This window comes from Ranitomeya variabilis, chromosome 2, assembly GCF_051348905.1.
Source record: "Ranitomeya variabilis isolate aRanVar5 chromosome 2, aRanVar5.hap1, whole genome shotgun sequence".
In the NCBI taxonomy this organism is placed as follows: domain Eukaryota; kingdom Metazoa; phylum Chordata; class Amphibia; order Anura; family Dendrobatidae; genus Ranitomeya; species Ranitomeya variabilis.
Genome location: NC_135233.1, coordinates 172,199,745 through 172,221,656, shown reverse-complemented (window position 1 = coordinate 172,221,656; position 21,912 = coordinate 172,199,745). Strand labels below are relative to the sequence as shown.

Genomic DNA, 21,912 nt, shown 5'->3' with positions numbered 1-21,912 from the left:
GCAGCGAACCTGCACTTGGGACGTCGGTCCAACAGAGCCGCACAGCTACATTCTGATTCTAAGATGCACCCCTATTATTCCCCCGAATTTTTTGGGAAAAAAGTGTGTGTCTTATAATGCGAGACAAAGCACATTTTTAAAATATTTAATCCAATTATTGAAAAATAGGACTTTTCAGTATAAAGTCATTTGACAAAACACATATGTACTGAACATGCATGTAAGAGATAAGGAGGTTTTATGTACAACTATAATGCATGACCCCATATTGCTTCACAGAACTTTTTTTTTTTCTTTCTGATCCCCAGTATTGATCTAACAAATGAACACTGAGAACAAGAAATGAAAACATTTAGGGTATGTGCACACGATGCAGATTTGGTGCAGAATTTTCTGCAAAAAATCTGCACAAAATCTGCATCTTCTGGCAGAAGACGCAGCTGACAATTCCTGCGGTTTTTATGAGTTTTTTTGTGCGTTTTTAGTGCGTTTTTTGCAGTGCAGTTTTGGTGCAGTTTTTTAGTGCGTTTTTAATGCTGATTTGTCAGCTTTTTTTAAAGCTAAATAAAGAGATAAAGTTTAAAAAAATATATATATATATTTACGTGATAAGGGGTTTTAACGTCACCTTGACACTGTAAGGCTACATTCACATTTGCGCTGTTGGGCGCAGCGTCGGCGACGCAACCAACAACGCATGTACACAACGCAGCGTTTTGCGATGCATGCGTTGTCATAAGATCCTACAGATCGGGAATTTCGGCGCAGGGAAAACGCTACAAGTAGCGTCCCCTGCGCCCTGTCTTGTGCGTCTATATGACGCATGCGTCATAAAAAGCAGTACAACGCATACCGGCGCATGTCCATGCCCCCCCATGTTAAAGATAGGGGCGCATGACGCATGCGTAGGTATGCGTCGGCGATGCTGCGCCCAACAACGTAAATGTGAACGTAGCCTAAGGTGACGTTAACCCCAGTTAATAATGGAGAGGCGTCTATAAGACGCCTATCCATTATTAACCCCTCAAAAAAAATTGGCGTAGGCTCCCGCCCAATTTTCATGTCCAGAAAGGGAAAGCCAGCGACTGCAGGCTGCTAATTTGTAGCCAGAGAAGGGGTTAATCTTCCCAGGCTATGAATATCAGCCCACAGCTGTCTGCGTGGCCTTACTGGCTATTAAAATAGGAGGACCCCAGAAAAAAAAAATGGCATGGGGTCCCCCTATATTTTATAGCCAGAAAAGGCTACGCAGACAGCTGCGGGCTGATATTCATAGCCTAGAGAGGGGCCATGGATATTGCCCCCCCCCCCCCCCGGCTACAACTACCAGCCCGCAGCCGCCCCAGAAATGGCGCATCTCTAAGATGCGCCAAATCTGGCGCTTAGCCTCTCTTCCCACTCTCGTGTAGCGGTGGGATATGGGGTAATAAGGGGTTAACGTCACCTTGACATTGTAAGGTGACGTTAACCCCAGTTAATAATGGAGAGGCGTCTATAAGACGCCTATCCATTATTAACCCCAAATTACTGAACACAAAAAAAAAAAAAAAAGACACAGGAAAAAGTATTTTAATATTCTAAATTTTACCATACTTACAAATCCCTTGATGATCTGTAGTCTTTTCCGACGTGGTCCATTAATATCGAGTGTCCCACGACGATCTGCCATGGAGAACAGCTACACCAGGAGATGTGACTGCTCTCCACGGCTTCCCAAACACAATGACAGGAGCTAACGCTCCTGCAGTGTGCCTGCGCATGCGCGCGAGTTTACCGGCGTTCAATGAACTCCGGGACTCTCGCTTTACGACACTGCTGCGTGAGAGATTTCACGGCAGTTCAATTGCCGTAAAGTGAGCTCCCGGAGTTCATTTAACTCCAGGAAACGAACAGGCAGCTCCGATACACTGCAGGAGCGATTAACTCCTGCAGTGTATCACCGGAGGACGTCGTGGGACAACCTATACTATGGATTACAACGGAAAAGATTTTTTTTATTTTTTATTTTGGGACAAGGATGATCGTGGATGGTGGCCTTCAGGGACGTATGTGGTGAGTATGTACTACATGTAAATGTGTGTTTGTGTTTTTAACCCATTGTAGTCAGTCGCCTGACGATGGGACAACTCTCCCATCATCACATTTCGATGGGAGAAGTAGTCCCACCCGACGAATGACTACAATGAGTCACTACTGACAGACAGACACACACACAGACACACTACATACCATTTCTACCATAAGCCTCACATCGATCCCCATCCGACAGTACGACTCCGCCCACACACTTCCTCCACATCACTGACGTCACTTCATTCTGCTGCGGTTTTGACACCCAAATCCGCATAAAATCTGCAGATGGTTTTTTACATCTGCAGTTTTTATGCGGATTTGACCCACAAAATGGGAGTCAATGGGTGCAGAAACGCTGCAGTGACATGCACTTCTTTGAAATCTGCAGCGTTTCTGCACGGATTTTTCTGCACCATGTGCACAGCTTTTTTTTTTTCCACATTGATTTACATTGTACTGTCAATCACAGTGCAGTTCTGCAGCAGAAAAAAACGCTGCAGAACTGCACTAAATCTGCATCGTGTGCACATAGCCTTACACAGGTATTTGTTGCTTTCTCCTCAAAAAAAAATATCTAAGCATTTTCTTAAACCATAAATGATGCTTGCTGTTACCAGGTAGGCAGTTCCACAAATCAGTATTTACTTACGGAGATTGAACCTTCTTTTCCCCAGACCAAGGGAGTGATCCTTGTCTATTGAGAGGAGTTTAAATGAAAACACAACCATTTTTTATGGGCCTCTGATATACGTGTAGAAGTTATTAATATACTTCTTAGAAGATTATTCAGAAGACTAGTTATAAGTAATTCATGTAATCTTTCCACATAACTAAGATACTCCATGTCTTGTCAGTTTTGTGAATCGTTTGTACCTTTCCAACCATCCTGGTATCACATCCCTGTCCCACGAGTTACCTCTTAATTCATGACAATATCCTGCTGGCCTTAGAAGCCTCTATTTGACATTGCATGCTTTTATTTAGTCTGATCTACAAGTATATCCAGATCCTTCTCAACAAGTGACTCTTCGTTTTTCCTCCCCCTAAAACAAACTTGGGCAACGTTCGACCCCTTGGCTGTTCCGGTGTGGTACATAAACAAAACAGCAAAAGGGCTGGATACAGTGGCCCCCTGCCCATAGTCTTACTTTCACCAATATCTGCATTCTCAGGACTCCAATAAGGGTGAATACAATTATGGCGTCTCAGACCCCTTGTTCCATCACTCAGCGTGTGCGACAGAGTGTTTGGTTAGCGTGATTACTTCGCCAAAGTGTTTAGATTATGCAGAGATTCAGTACACAGTGTAAAGAGCGGAACAGTGCAAAAAAAAAGGGATCAGGGTGATGCGAGTAATTCTTTTAATTTTGTCACTGCTCTCACCCACAGAAGTACTTTACAGTAGCATGAGGAGGAGCAGTGCCAGAGACCTGCAAAATGACCCCCAGCAGGCCACTAACATCCATGTGTCTTCTCAAACTGTCAGAAACTCCATGAGAGTAGTATGAGGGCTAGGAGTCCACAAGTCGGTGTTGTGCTGAAAGTGAACCTGTCATCAGTTTTGGCTGACATAAGTTAGGCCACCACCTTTCAGGGCTGATATACAGCATTCTATAATACTGTATATATGCCCCCAACCCGACCTGGAAGAGAAGAAAAAGACGGATTACCTACCGGTAATGCTCTTTTAGAGAGTCCACAACAGCACCCACATGAGAGAGGGGATCCGCCCATTAGAACAGGAAAACTACAGAATAAAAGGATGCGGTCCCCCTCTCCTCCTCAGTTTGGGTTTCAGAGTACGAGAGGAACCGCAAAGTGTTCAATTCTTATCAGACAATAATAATAACTTAAGTTAATACATTATACACCAAATCATTACCGAGTGATCTTCACAAAATATATATGACTAGGGAGGGTAGTGAGTGGGTGCTATCGTGGACTCTCTAAAAGAGCATTACCAGTAAGTAATCCGGCTTTTTACCCTTCGCCACGACAGCACCCACATGAGAGACTTACAGAGAACCGTCACCTGGGTGGGATTACTGTGCTAAGGACAGCTCTACCAAAAGCTAGGTCAGAAGACGTGGATAGATCAAGTCTGTAATGGTTGTAGAAAGTGGAAGGTGTTGACCAAGTTGCGGCCTTGCATATCAGGTCAATTGACACGTCTGCTTTTTCAGCCCAAGAGGATGCCATAGCTCGTACAGAATGTGCTTCTATTCCTTCCGGAGGACTCTCGCCTTTTGATGAGTAGGCCAGACAGATAGCTTCTGTGATCCATTGGGACAAGGTAGCTTTTGTGACTCCGTGTCCTATCCTGTGGCCCTGAAAGCATCTGCTTTGTCTCCCTCGCCTCCCAGCGATCTTTCTGGGGTTCATATGGCTTACGTCTATTAAACGGTCATCTTCTAAACGCCCTCCTGTAGGAAGGAAGAGTCTGGTTAGGGAACCCTTTCCTTCTCTCTCCCGCCTTGGCGAGTAGATCATACAGCGTCTTCCCGAACAGAAACTCACCCTGGCACGGGATTGCACAGAGTTTTGATTTTGACTGTGCGTCCCCTTTGCAGCTCTTTAACCAGAGCGTTTGTCGGGCTGCGTTCACTAAGCCGGCTGACCTAGCTGCTAGGCGTAGGGAATCGCCGATTCGTCTGCTAAAAATGCCGCAGCCTCTTTAATTAAAGGAATTGTAGGTAGAATTTTCTCTCTCGCCACTTTCCCCTTGATCTGCTCTTCCAACTGAACTACCCAGACCAGTAACGACCTTGCCGTACATGTAATAGAAATGGCTGGTCTGAATGCCCCAGTGTTAGGCCTCTCTCACACTTCCGTTTTTACAATCTGCACAGGATCTGTCAAAATGTTGAAAAGACGGATCCTGTGCGGATTGTAAAAAACGGATGCACTGGAGCCGCTTTTTTGACGGTTCCAGTGCATCCTAGAAGGCTATGTGCACATGTTGTGTATGTGTCTTCGCCACGAAAACGCATACACAACACAACCCATGATAAAAAAAAAATAAAAAAATCCTGATATTCTTACCTTCCGGCGTCCCGCGCAGCCTTCCCGAAGCTCGCGATGCTGCTGGCAGCTCCGGTTCCCGGTGATGCATAGCAAGACAATGAACTGTGATGACATAGCGGTCTCGCAAGACCGCTACGCCATCGGGCCATTTCGCTATGCATCACTGGGAACCGGAGCTGCCTGCAGCATCGTGAGCATTGGCAGGGGCGCGGGAAGGCTGCGGGGGCCACGCGGGACGCCTGAAGGCAACAATATCACGATTTTTTATTTTTTATTACTTTTAACAATATATCTTTTTACTACTGATGCTGCATAGGCAGCATCAATAGTAAAAAGAGAGAGAGCGAGAGAGAATTTCCCTGACGGGAAATTCTTCCACGCATGTGCAGTTTGAAAAGACGGCATCCGTTGCTGGATTCCTGCTTTTCACAGTCAGCGACGGATCCTGCGCCCATAGGTTTCCATTATAGCCAACAACGGGCAGCGCAGGATCCGTCGCTGAGCGATTTTCCGACGTGCAGAAAAAACGTTCCTCTGTACGTTTTCTTCGCCCGACGGCAGCAATTTTACGACGGATCCAGCGCACGACGAATGAAACGCGTGGCCATCCGTCACAATCTGTCGCTAATACAAGTCTGAGAAAAAAAACTGATCCAGCAGCACCATTTGCTGGATCCGTTTTTTTCACTAAACGACGGATTGTGATAGAAAAAGAAAGACAGAAGTGTGAAAGAGGCCTTAGCCTCCCATGACCTTTCAAACATGTTTTCTGCTTTACAGTCCAGAGGATCCGGCAAAACTCCCGCACCCTCCACTGGTAGGAGAGATTGTTTCGATGTGGATGCTACAGCGGCATCTACCTTGGGGACTTTGGACCAGGTAGCCAGTTCTTCATTACTAAAGGGATAATGTCTCTTGGAGGACGATGGAAAAAACCCCGCTGGTTCTGTCTATCCCACTCCTTCTTGATTAGTTCCTTTACAGCAGAAATTACTAGAAAGGTTCTGCGTTTTTTTCTGTGCCAGTCCGGCGAACATTATGCCCTGTGTGGACTTAGATTCCTTCGTGTCAGGGCTTTCCATCATATTCCAGACAGATTTTACAAAATTATCAATGCTGTTAATAGGGAATCACAAACGACCATCACACTCTGATGAACTTGATGATGTCCTTGGGGGGGAATCAGAGGATCAAACCTGATCCTCATCAGAATCTGAACTGGTAGCTGGGGGTAAGAGTTCTACCCCCAGTTTGCCTTCTTGAACTGCTCGACTGTCCCAAAGCCGGAATCTCCTCCCTAATTATGGCTCTGACATCCGTGGGCATCATCACCTGTTCCTTCCATAAGGTATGACTAATGCAATCTGGGCACAGTTTTTTAAAATATGAGTCCGGAAAGGGCTGCATGCATAAGGCACATTCCTTATGTTTGGATTTATGTGTCTTTTTCTTAGCGTAGGAATGAGGGGTAAATAGAAGGAATAGGTCAGCTTAACAGGCAGAGTAACACCCAGTGAAGCTACAACGCCACCAGTTCCGGAGGCTGGGGCACCATTTGGGATCAAGGTAGCTCGTCCTCTCTACCTTGCTGTCCCCTGCTCGTGGATCGCTGCTCTCTGGGGCGTCCACTGCTTCTCTTTGTGCTGGTGTTTTTCACGCTGCCCACTTCTTTTTGTGTGGCTACTCTTAGCGCTACCTTTAGCACTGCTGGATGGACGCACTGCTGGATGGCCGTACTCCTACAGCGGGTAGGTGCGCTTCATTAGCCGGTGACGACATGATGCACATGCCGGCTTTCAGCATGCACCAGCTTTTGAATCTGGTGCCACGTTCCCTGCCTCCACGGCCCTCCCCTCGAAGCGCTCCAACAACTTCCGGGTCAGAAACACCGGATTCCTTCCCTGCACGGTAACACAGACGCCAGGAATTTTAAAAAGGCCAGCCGGCGTCCTACTGCTGCTGGGAGCTCCTGAGCACATCCTCGTGAGACCAGGCGGCCCAACCCGTACCCGGTTGCACGGATGCTGATGATCAGATGAGGGGGGAGGCTGCATGCAGGGGTTCCGCCGTTGCTGCTTCTGGTACCGCAGCCCCTGCTGTTCCCTGAGACACCACACAGGCGGATGCATTGGCCCAGGAATCCTCTTACCGTAGGTATTCTTGGGATTCCAATAGGAACAGGAAACCAAAACTGAGGAGGAGAGGGGGACCTCCTCCTTTTATTCTGTAGGTTTCCTGTTCCTATGGGCGGATCCCCTCTCTCATGTGGGTGCTGTCGTGGCGAAGGGTAAAAATAACTTATTATACTCACCGGCGGGGTGGTCTGGTCCGAAGCCTCCCATCTTCATGCGATGCCGTCCTCCTGCTTGCTTTATATGGATGATGGGTCCCTGCACCATCCACACAGTCTCCTCGGCATCGCACTATTGTGCAGGAGTGCTTCTCTGTCCTGTTGAGGGCAGAGCAAAGTACAGCAGTGTGCAGGCAGAAATGCAACATGCGGCAAGCAGGAAGGAGGCATCATATGAAGATGGGAGGCGCCGGACCAGAAAGGACCAGTGACACCCCTCGGACCAGACCGCCCCGGAGGTGAGTATAATAAAAGTTATTTTTCTTTTCTTACAGTTTGGGTTGGGGGCCGATATACAGCATTATAAAATGCTGTATATCAGCCCTAAAAGGTGTTGGCCGTAACTTATATAGTCCAACACCGTGCAGGGTGATTGGTAGATTCGACAATGGCGCCCTGTGCTCTTCATGGATGAGAGCCGATTCACATTGAGCACATTTAACGGACGTAACAGAGTATGAAGATGCCGTGGAAAATGTTCTGCTGCCTGCAACATCCTCCAGCACGACCAGTTTGGCAATTGGTCATTAATGGTGTGTGGAGGCATTTCTTTGGAGACTTGCACAGACCTCCATGTGCTAGCCAAAGGTACCCTGGCTGCCAGTAGGTATTGTGATGAGATCATGAAAGAATCATCATATATCAAATATATTGGTACCAAAAAACAAATCACTGATTAGTGCTCAATTACAGATAGCTCATATAAAATGTACCGGTAACTTTTAATACAAAAGCAAAAATTACATATATAGCATATATATAGGTGGTGTGACCACCTCCATGACCATAAAGTGAAAACCAATTTTTTTTCCTCCCCCTATAAAATGTAAAACACAGACCTTCTGTTTGTTTTGGTTATACTTGCATACTATGCTATATATGTAATTTTACAATAGTATTAAAAGTTACTTTTTATATGAGCTATCTATAATTGGGTACTATTCGGTGACCGGGATGAGATCCTCAGACCCATTGTGAGACCATATGCAAGTGCAGTGGGCCATGGGTTTCTTTTAATGATTGTCAATGCTAGGCTTCATGTGGCTGAAGTTTATCAGCAGTTCCTGCATGATGAAGGTATTGATGTTATCGACTGGCCTGCCCATTCCCCAGACCTGAATCCAATCTATCACATCTGGGACATCATGTCTTGTTCCACATTGTCCCACAGACTGTCCAGGAGTTGACTTATGCTAGGAAAAAATCCCTCATGAGAACTTCCACCGTCTCATCAGGAGAATGCCAAGGCATTGTAGGGAGGTTATACAGGCACGTGGAGACACCACACACATTACCAACAATCATTTATTTGCCTTGATACATTTCCACTGAAGTTGGATCAGCCTGTAATTTGATTTTGCACTTTGATTTTGAATATCATTTTAAATCCAGACTTCCATAGGATTTTTGATTTACATTGATCATTTTTATGCTTTACTGTTCTCCATAAATTAATGATTAAAGATTTGCAACTGGAATATTTCATTCCGTGATATCAAGGATATGGTATTTTAGTGTTCACTTTATTTTTTTGGGCAGTGTATAATAGGGAGAGCGGGAGGTAAAGAGTTTAGGGGAGGTGAAGATGGGGATGCAGGAGTGTGACTAGTAATGAATTGGTAGAAAGAGTACAGGTTCTATTTAATTTCTATATTTATTGGGTGGGAAAAGTGTAAATTTTTAGTTAGTGGGGACGCAGTGGTGGATTACAATTTATATTTGGATTGGTGGGTTGCATGATAACTAATTATATGTTAATAACGTCTGTAGTCAGCTGAGTAGTTGGGGAAAAAGTGGGGAATGTGCTCTTGAACGGGTGCGTTACATAACTTATTTCAGGCAGAGACGAGTCAGCACAAGTTCTGCTGTAACACAATCAGCTATCAATGCTTTGTTCTTAGGCCATGTGCACACGTTCAGGATTGTTAGCGTTTTTTTCGCGTTTTTTCGCTATAAAAACGTGATAAAAACGCGAAAAAAAACGCTTACATAAGCCTCCTATTATTTACAGGGTATTCCGCATTTTTGGTGCAAATGTTGCGATTTTTTCCGCGAAAAAATCGCATAGCGGAAAAAAAAGCAACATGTTCATTAAAAATGCGGAATTGCAGGGATTCCGCACACCTAGGAGTCCATTGATCTGCTTACTTCCCGCACGGGGCTGTGCACACCATGCGGGAAGTAAGCAGATTATATGCGGTTGGTACCCAGGGTGGAGGAGAGGAGACTCTCCTCCACGCACTGGGCACCATATAAGTGGTCAAAAAATAAGAAATAAAATAATAAACAGTCCTATACTCACCCTCGATGTCTTGCCGCCTCCTCGCACGCTGCCGTTCGGTTTCTGTACCTGGTGTGCGCTGAAGGACCTCGCCGAATGACGTCACTGTCCTGTGATTGGTCGTGAGCGGTCATGTGACCGCTCACGTGACCGTGACGTCACGGGAGGTCCTGTGCGCACAGACCAGCTATACGGAACGGACGCCGGTGAGATGTCTGGGTGAGTATAAGCATTTTTTTATTTTTTTTATTATTTTTAAACATTCTATCTTTTACTATAGATGCTGCATAGGCAGCATCTATAGTAAAAAGTTGGTCACACTTGTCAAACGCTATGTTTGACAAGTGTGACCAACCTGTCAGTCAGTTTTCCAAGCGATGCTACAGATCGCAGGGAAAACTTTAGCATTCTGCAAGCTAATTACGCTTGCAGAATGCTAAAAAAACGCGAAAAAAACGGAAAAAAAACGCAAAAAAAAAAAATGCGGATTTCTTGCAGAAAATTTCCGGTTTTCTTCAGGAATTTTCTGCAAGAAATCCGCAACGTGTGCACATACCCTTAGTCTACAATGATATCGCTATATTTACAGAGATAACAGAGCGATTGAACAACATACAGAGAGAGCCGATTAGGATACTTGCTCTGAAACCTGCAGGACTGGCGATTTGCTAGATGTCTAACAGCAGCTCTTCAGAAGCTGAGAGGGAATGGGAGTGAGGTTACCCCTCTCCTGGAATGAAGCTACTGCCCACTCTTCAGGGTCTGCCCAAGATACCATCCCTGCCCGAAAATACTTTTTTTTTTTTTTTTTAAAGTACCCACTGAACGCAACTGTGAAAGGGAGAAAAAGTGACATTTCACAAACTTACCCAGATTTACTCCTTTGTCCTTTAACCATCTGTCCAGCATCTGACGATCTTTTACTCAGAGACTGATCATGACTTGGATCCACAAATTTAAATACATGTGTTGACCCAAACTGCACTTTCACTCCACTGTGTAGCATTGTGGTTTCAGAGATGCGCTGACCATCAACGTAGGTATCCGCATCAACACTTCTTGGAGTAACTGTCACTATGCCATCCATATTTGTAAGGTCACAGTGATGAGGCTGTATGCCAGGTCCAAACAACTGTTAAAAAATAAAAAATAAAAAAAATTACCACAATTTAAACATTGCAAAGATTCAGTCATTAGTAAAAAAGTAAAAATAGTTCTTTAAGCAGTAAATATTTTATTCAAAATACATTTTCATTATTAGTATTATTATTAGAAAATAAAATAAACACTACTGACAAAAAAAGGCAAAATAAATCAAAACAAGCATCAAAATGAGAAGTCTTTTCAAGCAAGAAAACAATTCCAAATGTTCAAACAAACTTTAAAGAAGTACTTCCATATATATATTTTTTTAATTAAATGTGTGTGTGTGTGGTGTGTAGTGTGAGTGTATACTCACCTACTACTGCCTTCTTCGGCTGCTAATTATACCTAGAGTACTGTTCAATTTACGTTCTTTCCATCCAGATACACAGCATGTACAGCGCATTCAGGATCGGCAATTTGGGCAGGCAGACTAGACATTTGCCTAGCCCCCCCCCGGCTACCCCAGGAGCCAGGGCTGTGGAGTCGGTAAGTCATACCAACTCCATGACACCGACTCAGAATCCACAGCCCTGCGTTGGCTGTGGAGTTGGTAAGCCAAACCTCCGACTCCACCAAAATGGACTCAGACTCCACAGCCAAGCCAGTTGCACACACCACGAGGCTGTTATGGGGCCCGAGAGTTAGATAAATCTTATGCTGATACAGGGGTGTGTGTGTGTGTGTGTGTGTGTGTGTGTGTGTGTGTGTGTGTGTGTGTGTGTGTGTGTGTGTGTGTGTGTGTGTGTGTGTGTGAGGCATCAAATACCTGCAATTCTTTATTTTATATTTCAATACATCTGACTTTTACAAACGTTTATATCAAACACGTATTTTATTTTTTTATTATTATTTCTTAATTTTAATGGGGGAGGAAGGGGGTGGATTTAAACTTCAACCTGCGCTCATTCGATCACTTGTGCTATATACAGTAATGCTACAGCATTGCTGTATAAAACAAAAATCACGGTCTCCTTTCACAGAAATGCAGTTATGACAGGCACGAGGGTCTTCAGTAGGTCCCTAGCCATCATGACAACCATCAGCACCCCAGATTCGGAGATTGTTTGTTTTTTTGTGACATTGTACTTCATGATAGTGGTAAAATTTGTTTGATATGATTTGCACTTATTCGTGAAAAAATTGTTAATTTGGCAAAAAAAATTAAAATTTTCAAGCTTTTAATTTTTATGCCCTTAAATAAGCGTTATCTCACACAAAATACTTAATGAATAACATTTCCCACATGCCCACTTGACATCAGCACAATTTTTTAACCAAATTTTTTGATATGACGTTATAAAGATTAAAAGTTGATCAGCAATTTCTCAATCTTCCAACTATATTTACAAAACCACTTTTTTTTTTTTTTTTTTTTTAAGGGACCACATCACAATTGAAGTGACTTTGAGGGGTCTATATGACAGAAAATACCCAACTTTGATACCATTCTACAAACTGCAACCCTCAAGGTGCTCAAAACAACAGTCAAGAAGTATTTTAACCTTTCACATGCTTTACAGGAATTAATAGAATGTGGAGGGACAAAAATTGAACATTCACTTTTTTTTTCTTTTTTCACAAAATTTTTTACTTTAGCCTCGCATTTTTTTTTATTTTCACAAGGGTAACATGAAAAAATGGACCCCTAAATTTATTGCACAATTTCTCCTGAGCATGCAAATACCCCATATTCGGCAGAAAACCACTGTTTAGGCGCATGGCAGGAATAGGAAAGGAAGAAGTGCCATTTGACTTTTTAAATTTAACATTTGCTGGAAGGACAGAACGGCCCAACACCTGCGCACTGCAGTACTGTGCTCTGCCCTCAACAGGGCAAACAAAGTACTCCTGCGCCGGAGCCGCAGCGTAAAGACAAGAAGAGGACGTCATCGTAAGAAGATGCGAGGCCCCGGACTGCAACACCCATTGGACCAGAACAGAACCGGGACCGCCCCTGGGTGAGTATAATTAACCTCTTTTTCTTATCTTTCAGGATACATCGGGGGGCTTATCTACAGCAGAGGTGTCAAACTGCATTCCTCGAGGGCCGCCAATAGGTCATGTTTTCAGGATTTCCTTAGCATTCCACAAGGTGCTGGAATCATTCTGTGCAGGTGACTAAATTATCACCTGTGCAATACAAGGAAATCCTGAAAACATGACCTGTTGGCGGCCCTCGAGGAATGCAGTTTGATACCTCTGATCTACAGCATTCCAGAATGCTGTAGATAAGCCCCTGATGCTGGTGAGCTTAGCTCACCTTCGATTTTGGGGGTGACAGGTTCCCTTTAAGCACCTTGAACCCACAGTTGCTTCACAGAATTTTACAACGTTAATCTGTGAAAATGAAAAAATATATATTTTTCCCACAAAAAATGTTGTTTTAGCTCAAATTTTTCTTCATTTTCACAAGGATAGCAGGAGAAAATGGGCCCCAAAATGTATTGTGCAATTTCTCCCAAGTACTCAAGCATCCCAAATGTGATCGAAAACTAATTTTCAGGCACAGTGCAAAATTCAGAAGGGATGAAGCGCCATATTGACGTTCAGATTTTGCTGGTCTGGATTGAGGGTGCCATGTCACATTGGCAGAGCCCATGAGGTGCCAGAACAGCAGAACCCCACCCAATAAGAATCCCTATTTTACAAATTACACCTCTTAAATCATCTAGGGGTAAAAATGGCACCAAAATTTGTCCTACAATTTCTGCTGAATGTAGTAATACCCCATGTGTGGCTGTATAGTACTACTATGCCATACAGCGAGACTTGGGAGGTACGGAAGCTCTATTTACCTTCTGGAGTGCAGATTTTCCGAGAATAGTTTGCGCACTCCATTTAAAAAACCCTTAAGTGCTAGAAGAACAGAATTTCCCCTCAAGTGACCTAATTTTGGAAAGCATACCCTTTTGGGAATTTATCTACAGGTGTAGTGACGATTTTTAATCCATGGGTGTTTTCCAGAAACAGGCAGCAGTGGATGCTGCTCAGTGAAAATTGCAAACTTCCATTGTAGTGCCCAGTATGTTGTCCCCAGCAAAAGCTTCTGGAGACACACACCCATAAATTAGGCGGGCTCTCTTCTTCACTACAGAAAGGCCAAACATGTGGATGCTGAATGTGGTTTAGGCACACTGGAGCTCAGAAGGGGGAGGGCATTTGGATTTGGGAATGCAGAATTTACTGAATCTTTTGGTGGGCAAGGGCCATTTCGCTTTTCCGAAGCCTTTAAACTACCAACAACGTGGAAGCCCCTATATTTCCATTGACAGATGACTCACCTGATTGTGGTTTTTTTTTCTGGATTGAGTTTAAGCTTTTGTTAGGCTATGTACACACGTTGCGGATTTTGATGCGTTTCCGCAATGTTTTTGGACGTGCGGAATAGCATCAAATCCGCAGTGTAGTGCACCACCAATGTTAGTCAATGGGAAATTGAGAATTGGTGTGCACATGCTGCGGAAAAATACGTGCGGATATGCAGCATTTTATTTTTCGCAGCATGTCAATTCTTTTTGGGAATCTGCAGCGTTTCTGCACCCATTGACTACCACGGAGTCAGGCAAATCTGCAGCAAAACCGATCTGCGGTTTTGCTGCGGAGTTGTGTGCGAGAAACCCTGCAGATAGGGAGGAAGAATGTGTGGGCGGAGACTGTGATCGGTGAATATGTGCGTGTCTGCGTGTGGGTGTCTGTGTGTATCTGCGTGCATCTGTGTGTGTGGGGGTCTGCGGGTGTGTGCGGGGCTGTGTGTGGGTCTGTATGCAGGCAGGCATCGTCCGATAGGACTACTAGTCCCATCCGGCTATGGCTGCTACAGTGACAGCTAGCCGATGATAGGACAGTAGTAGTCCCATCATCCGGCTACTGTGTTCAAGTGTAAAAGAAAAAAACAAACACATACACACATATACAGTACATACTCACCAAACACCTAGTCCCTGACGTCCTCCATCTCCTGTAAAAAAAGAAATAAAATAAACCAACAGTAAACTCCCTGTTCCGAAGTAGTCCATTTAATAACGAGTGTCCCACGACGATCTCCTGTGTAGAACTGTCACATCGGGAGATGTGACCGATATCCAGGGGCTCTGATGATACACTGACGGCAGGTATCCTCCCGCAGTTTATCACTCTGCCGTCAGAGGTCAATGGAGTTCAAGCTGTCACTTGTGGCACTGCTGGGTGGAAAATTCTCACACAGCAGTGCCGTAAAATGAGAGCCTGAACTCCAGTGATAACACTGCAGGAGCCATTGTCTCCTGTCAGTGTGTCACTGGAGGCCCTGTAAAGTGGTCACATCTCCTGATCTGACAGCTCTATAAGGGAGATCGTAATGGGAAAGTCGTTTTTAAATGGACTACGTAGGAACAGGGAGTATACTGTTGGTATATTTATTTATTTTTCGGTTGATCGGGGGCATTGCATGGATTAGCAGTTCAATAAAGATGGCAAACTGTGTTTAGTGTTTTATTTCTTTAAAATACTTTATTCTGGCTGTGTCTTTATTTAACCCCTTAACAGCCATAGGACTAGTAATGGATAGGTATCTTATTGACGCCTCTTCATTACTAAGCAGGCTTGATGTCACCTTACAATACAAAGGTGACATCAACCCCACAAATATTACCCCATATGCCACCGCTACAGGGCAGTGGGAAGAGAGGCTAAGTGCAGGAAATGGCACATCTTAGAGATGTGCCATTTCTAGGGTGGCAGTGAGCTGGTGTTTGCAGCCGGGGGGCAATATCCATGGCCCCTTCCTAGGCCATTTATATTAGCCCGCAGCTGTCTGCATAGCCTTTTCTGGCTATTAATTATAAGGGGACCTCACATCGTTCTTTTTGGGGGGGCCCCCTATTTTAATAGCCAGTAAAGGCTAAATATACATCGGACCCCAGTCGCTGGCTCTCCCTCTCTGGCACAGAAAATTGCATGGAAGCTAGTGTTGAGCATTCCGATACCGCAAGTATCGGGTATCGGCCGATACTTGCGGTATCGGAATTCCGATACAGAGATCCGATACTTTTGTGGTATCGGGAATCAGATCCATATTACTGTGTAAAATAAAGAATTAAAATAAAAAATATTGATATACTCACCTCTCCGGAGGCCCCTGGACATCACCGCTGGTAACCGGCAGCCTTCTTTGCTTAAAATGAGCGTGTTTAGGGCCTTCCATGACGTCACGGCTTCTGATTAGTCGCGTGCCGCTCATGTGACCGCCACGCGAGCAATTACAAGCCGTGACGTCATTCTCAGACCCTAAACTCCTCATTCTAGGAATTTAGGACCTGAGAATGACGTCGCGGCTTGTGATTGGTCGCGTGGCGGTCACATGAGCGGCACGCGACTAATCAGAAGCCGTGACATCATGGAAGGCCCTAAACGCGCTCATTTTAAGCAAAGAAGGCTGCCGGTTACCAGCGGTGATGTCCAGGGGCCTCCGGAGAGGTGAGTATATCAATATTTTTTATTTTAATTCTTTATATTACACAGTAATATGGATCCCAGGGCCTGAAGGAGAGTTTCCTCTCCTTCAGACCCTGGGAACCATCAGGATACCTTCCGATACTTGGTGTCCCATTGACTTGTATTGGTATCGGGTATCGGTATCGGCGATATCCGATACTTTTCGGGTATCGGCCGATACTATCCGATACCGATACTTTCAAGTATCGGACGGTATCGCTCAACACTAATGGAAGCCCAAGCCATTTTTTTTTTTTTTATTTAAATTAAACAGATATTGCGTTTTTAGGCCGGGGTCACACTTGCGATAAACTCACACAAGTCTTGCATATCAATACTCGGCACCGGAGTGTGTGGCTGCATGTATTTCTATGCAGCTGAATGCGCCGGTGGCAGTACCGGGTACTGAGGTGCGAGTTTCTCACAAGTGTGATCCCGGCCTAACGCAGATTTTGTGTGTCCGTGTCTTTATTTAACTCTTTATGTACCATTTTACTATGTTTATTACTAAACATGGGGCTTGGAATTATCTATCCTTCTAGCTATCTATAGATCTAATCAGCCCAGAAAGTGACGTTTCGGTCCCAACAGGAACCTTTCTCAAGCTTCAGAAAGGTTCCTGATGGGACCGAAACGTCGCTTTCTGGGCTGATTAAATAGCTCCTTTTCACTACAAACGGTGTGCTGCCTCCAATTTTTCTGGATTTTTATAATTGAGGTTTGGTGTTTGCCTGGGGGCTCTGCACTCGGACTCTCTCTCTTTGTGCTGCTCTAATTTTCTTTATCAATAGATCTATCTATCGATATATCTAATCTATCTGTGTGTGTAAACATTATTCTTCAATGGATTATGTAAAAGAAGAGGTTGGACAAGAAAATGACAATCACAATTCTTTTTTTTTGTTGTTAAATAATAGATCTGAATAGATTCAGCCTACAAAAACGCATACAAATCCGCATGAAAAAAATGCATGAAAATCCGCATCAAAAACGCATAAAATCCGGGTGGATTTTTACCTGCGTTTTCTGCCAAGAGATGCAGAATCTGTGCTGAAAATTCCACAGGCAAATCTCCAAAGTGTGCACATAGCCTTAGGAACATTTGATATAACGCTTGGGATCTCATTTATCCTGAGCACTTACATTGGGGTTTCCATCTAAATCTCTGAGTGACGCGATTCAGATGAAACCCCTGAAGAATCTATTCTCCATAATGAAGCAGCAGAGTTACTCTGGACTCCATTTGGCCCCTGTGCAGCGTTGTCCTTTTCAGAAGTGCACAAAAATGTATGGATACGTCCAAGGTCGTGAAGTGGTTCACCATCTGTATTAGGCTAGGTTCATACTGCATTAACAGCAGCCCGTTCAACACATGCGTTAACTGGCTGCTGTTAATGCAAGTGCTGACTTGTCATATCGCTAGCGCAGATAGAGCTAGCAGATGCTCTATCAGCGCTAGCAGTGACTGACCCGGAAACGCTGCAGCCCGCGTCCCAGGGACCGTCACTCAATGACGGCACATCTGCGCTTGCGATGCCGCCGAAATAGATCATAATGGCAGCGTTAACGGACGTTACACCGAGTTATGCCGCGGTGTAACGCAGTCAGTCTAACGGACTTTTAAAACGCAATGTGAACCCAGCCTTAGACATTCCATTTGCACCAAAGCACATCAGTTTGTAAAACTGGTGAAAAAAGTGGTTGTGTCCTGCAGATTGATGTGAACATATATATACCTCCTAGAAACAAGATACCGTACTTTAATAAACATGATTAAAAAACACCATATCCCATGTGGTGTCGTACAATCTGAGTACGAGGACTTTTCATACAACTACATTAAAACATGTGCATGATCACATACAGTTTCCTAGATTTAAAATGGTAATCTTTCTGTAAAAATCGGAAATCATTCTAATGGTCCACGTGGAATCCAATTTTTCTCTGTCACATCTATAGAGTTGAATGTGTCAGTCTCATCTGACACTTGCATGAAAATAGTGCATACTGTGCTTTTTTACCTCACAGTCGGACGAAGAAAACAGCCCTATTAAATAAGATAGGTCAGTGCGCTATTCAATCATAAATCTGATAGCACACGTATGATTTATAAGCTTGCCTGCATGAGCCCATGAGGTGCCCAAACACAATACAATCCTGTAAGTCAAAAGAGTCCACATCTATCTTTCTCACCTCCCACACACACACATTATATATATATATAATATATATATATATATATATATATATATATATATATATATATATATATATATATATATATATATATATATACATACACACTCACCGGCCACTTTATTAGGTACACCTGTCCAACTTCTTGTCAACACTTAATTTCTAATCAGCCAATCACATGGCGGCAACTCAGTGCATTTAGGCATGTAGACATGGTCAAGACAATCTCCTGCAGTTCAAACCGAGCATCAGTATGGGGAAGAAAGGTGATTTGAGTGCCTTTGAACGTGGCATGGTTGTTGGTGCCAGAAGGGCTGGTCTGAGTATTTCAGAAACTGCTGATCTACTGGGATTATCACGCACAACCATCTCTAGGGTTTACAGAGAATGGTCCGAAAAAGAAAAAAAATCCAGTGAGCGGCAGTTCTGTGGGCGGAAATGCCTTGTTGATGCCAGAGGAGAATGGGCAGACTGGTTCGAGCTGATAGAAAGGCAACAGTGACTCAAATCGCCACCCGTTACAACCAAGGTAGGCCTAAGAGCATCTCTGAACGCACAGTGCGTCGAACTTTGAGGCAGATGGGCTACAGCAGCAGAAGACCACACCGGGTACCACTCCTTTCAGCTAAGAACAGGAAACTGAGGCTACAATTTGTACAAGCTCATCGAAATTGGACAGTAGAAGATTGGAAAAACGTTGCTTGGTCTGATGAGTCTCGATTTCTGCTGCGACATTCGGATGGTAGGGTCAGAATTTGGCGTAAACAACATGAAAGCATGGATCCATCCTGCCTTGTATGGAGCATCTTTGGGATGTGCAGCTGACAAATCTGCGGCAACTGTGTGATGCCATCATGTCAATATGGACCAAAATCTCTGAGGAATGCTTCCAGCACCTTGTTGAATCTATGCCACGAAGAATTGAGGCAGTTCTGAAGGCAAAAGGGGGTCCAACCCGTTACTAGCATGGTGTACCTAATAAAGTGGCCGGTGAGTGTGTGTATGTATGTATGTATATATATATATATATATATATATATATATATATATATATATATATATATATATATATATATATATATATATATATATATATATATATATATATATATATATATACACACACACATATATATATACATATATATATACATACATATACATACACACACACACACATATATATATGTATATTTATATTTTTAGGCTCAGCCGATCATTTGTGTTTTCACTAGCTAACACAACAGAAGATCGAGAAAGGATTCCGAAGGATATAGATAAGCTTGAACAATGGGCAGTGACTAATAAAATGGTATTTAACGGGCAGAAATACAAGATTCTACATCTATCATCTAGAAGACCGAAAATTACATCTACGGAATTAACTAAGCAACAGCACATGTGAAAAAGACTTGAGCACACTGATAGATCACAGATTGCACACAGGTCTGCAGTGTGATAAAGCAGCAAACACAGTTCTAGGATGTATGAAAAGATGCAGAGAGTCTAGATCACATGAAGTAATAATCCCCTTCTACCCCTCCCTGGTCAGGCCTCATCCGGAATGCTGTGTCCAGTTCTGGGCAACACATTTTAAAAAAGACATTGAAAAACTGGAGCAAGTTCGGAGAAGAGCTACCAGAAAGGTGAGCGGACTGCGAAGTATGTCCTACGAGGAAGGATTAAAGCATCTGGGTTTAGCTTGCAAAAAAGAAAGCTAAGAGGAGACTTAACAGCTGACTACAAATATCTGAAGGGATGTAACATTGTAGAGGGATCATCCTAGTTCTCATTTGAACATGGGAACACGAGAAGCAATGGAATGAAACTGAAAGGGAGAAGGCATTAGAAAAAAACTTTTTCGCAGTGAGGGTGATCACTGAGTGGAACAGGCTGCCATGAGAGGTAGGGAGTTCTCCTTCAATGGAAGCTTTCATCAGAGGCTGGACAGGCATCTGTCAGAGATGGTTTAGTGAATCCTGCGCTGCAATGAGTAGGGGGTTGGACATGAAGACCCTTGAGGTCCCTTCCAACTCTAACATTCTATGACTATCTAAAGAAGAAAATAATCATGCTTTTACTTTTTAAAGAAATCTGTCACCAGGTGTTTGCCATCTAATCAGAGAGCATCATGATGTAGAGGCAGAACCTGATTCTTGTGGGGTGTCATTTACTGGGCTGCTTGCTAATAAATTCACTGATCAAGAACAATAACAAAACTCCAGAATCTTCCTGAAGTGGACTTGCCTTGGAAAATGTAGTGGCTCTGATAGCGTTTAAAAGATGGGTGTCCAATGGTGAGAAAATAGAGAGCAGTTCTGGACTTCTGCTTCTATTCAGTGATAATAGTGCTGGTAGCAATTTAATTAGGACTGCTAATTTCAGACCTGTCTCTAATGCTTTCTTTATCTCAAAACTCCTTATAATCTGCTCTCTCTCAGGTAATCATCTTCTTGCCTCTTTGCAATCTGGTTTCCGCTCCTTACACTACTGAAACTGCCCTCACTAAAGTCTCTAATAACCTACTAACAGCAACCATCTAATGGCCATTAGTCCCTGCCGATTCTCCTGGATCTTTCTGCAGCATTCCAGTATCAATCACCATCTCCTCCTCACTATGCTTCGCTCTATCGACCTAAAGGACATTGTTCTCTCCCTCCTCCTATCTCTCTGACCACTCCTTCACTATCTTTTATTGGCTCTTATTCCTCTACTCATACCTTTACGATCAGGGTTCCTCAAGGCTCAGTCCTAGATCTCTCCTTTTCACTCTATACACTATCCCTATTGCACAAACCATCAGAAGATTTGGTTTATAGTCTCATCTCTATGATGACACCCAATTATTCACCTCTTCTCCAGACATCAACCCCCACCTTAATAAAAAAATACCTGGGATTGTTTGGGATTGTTTCTAACACCATGTCCTCCTATCTGAAACTTCGATTTCACCAAAACTGAACTTCTCGTATTTCCTCCCTCTACTAACCTACCTATACCCCATATTGCAATTACCTTGAGTGGTTCAACCATCACTCCCAAGAGGCACACCTGCTGTCTTGGGGTCATATTTAAACACAGAACTTTCCTTTTTCCCTATATCCAATTGCTTGCTCGCTCATGTTATCTGCAGCTTAAAAACATCTCTAGAATCTGACCTTTCCTAACCTTTGAAAAACAGCGACCCCTTAAAGAGTTTTTGCAGTTTCATTTTTGTCTGCACTATTGCAACTCTTTGCTAATCGATCTCCCTCTAACAAAGCTCTTTTCCAATCAATACTGAATGCAGCAGCCATGGTCATATTTTTGTCCAGTTGCTACACCAATGCCTCCACCTTGTGCCAGTCACTGTGCTAGTTACCCTTTCACG

The 21,912-nt window shown here is 43.7% G+C and overlaps 1 protein-coding gene across 28 annotated transcripts in view; it reads right to left on the bottom strand.

Annotated features, from left to right (window-relative positions):
* The window catches only part of AFDN (afadin, adherens junction formation factor), a 359,169-nt gene that overhangs the window by 200,414 nt on the left and 136,843 nt on the right, over positions 1–21,912 (bottom strand). For all 28 annotated transcript variants that reach the window (XM_077283193.1, XM_077283195.1, XM_077283199.1 and 25 more), the window contains one exon: positions 10,598–10,860. In XM_077283193.1, coding sequence (XP_077139308.1) covers positions 10,598–10,860 — 263 coding nt within the window. The remainder of the gene's footprint in view (positions 1–10,597; positions 10,861–21,912) is intronic.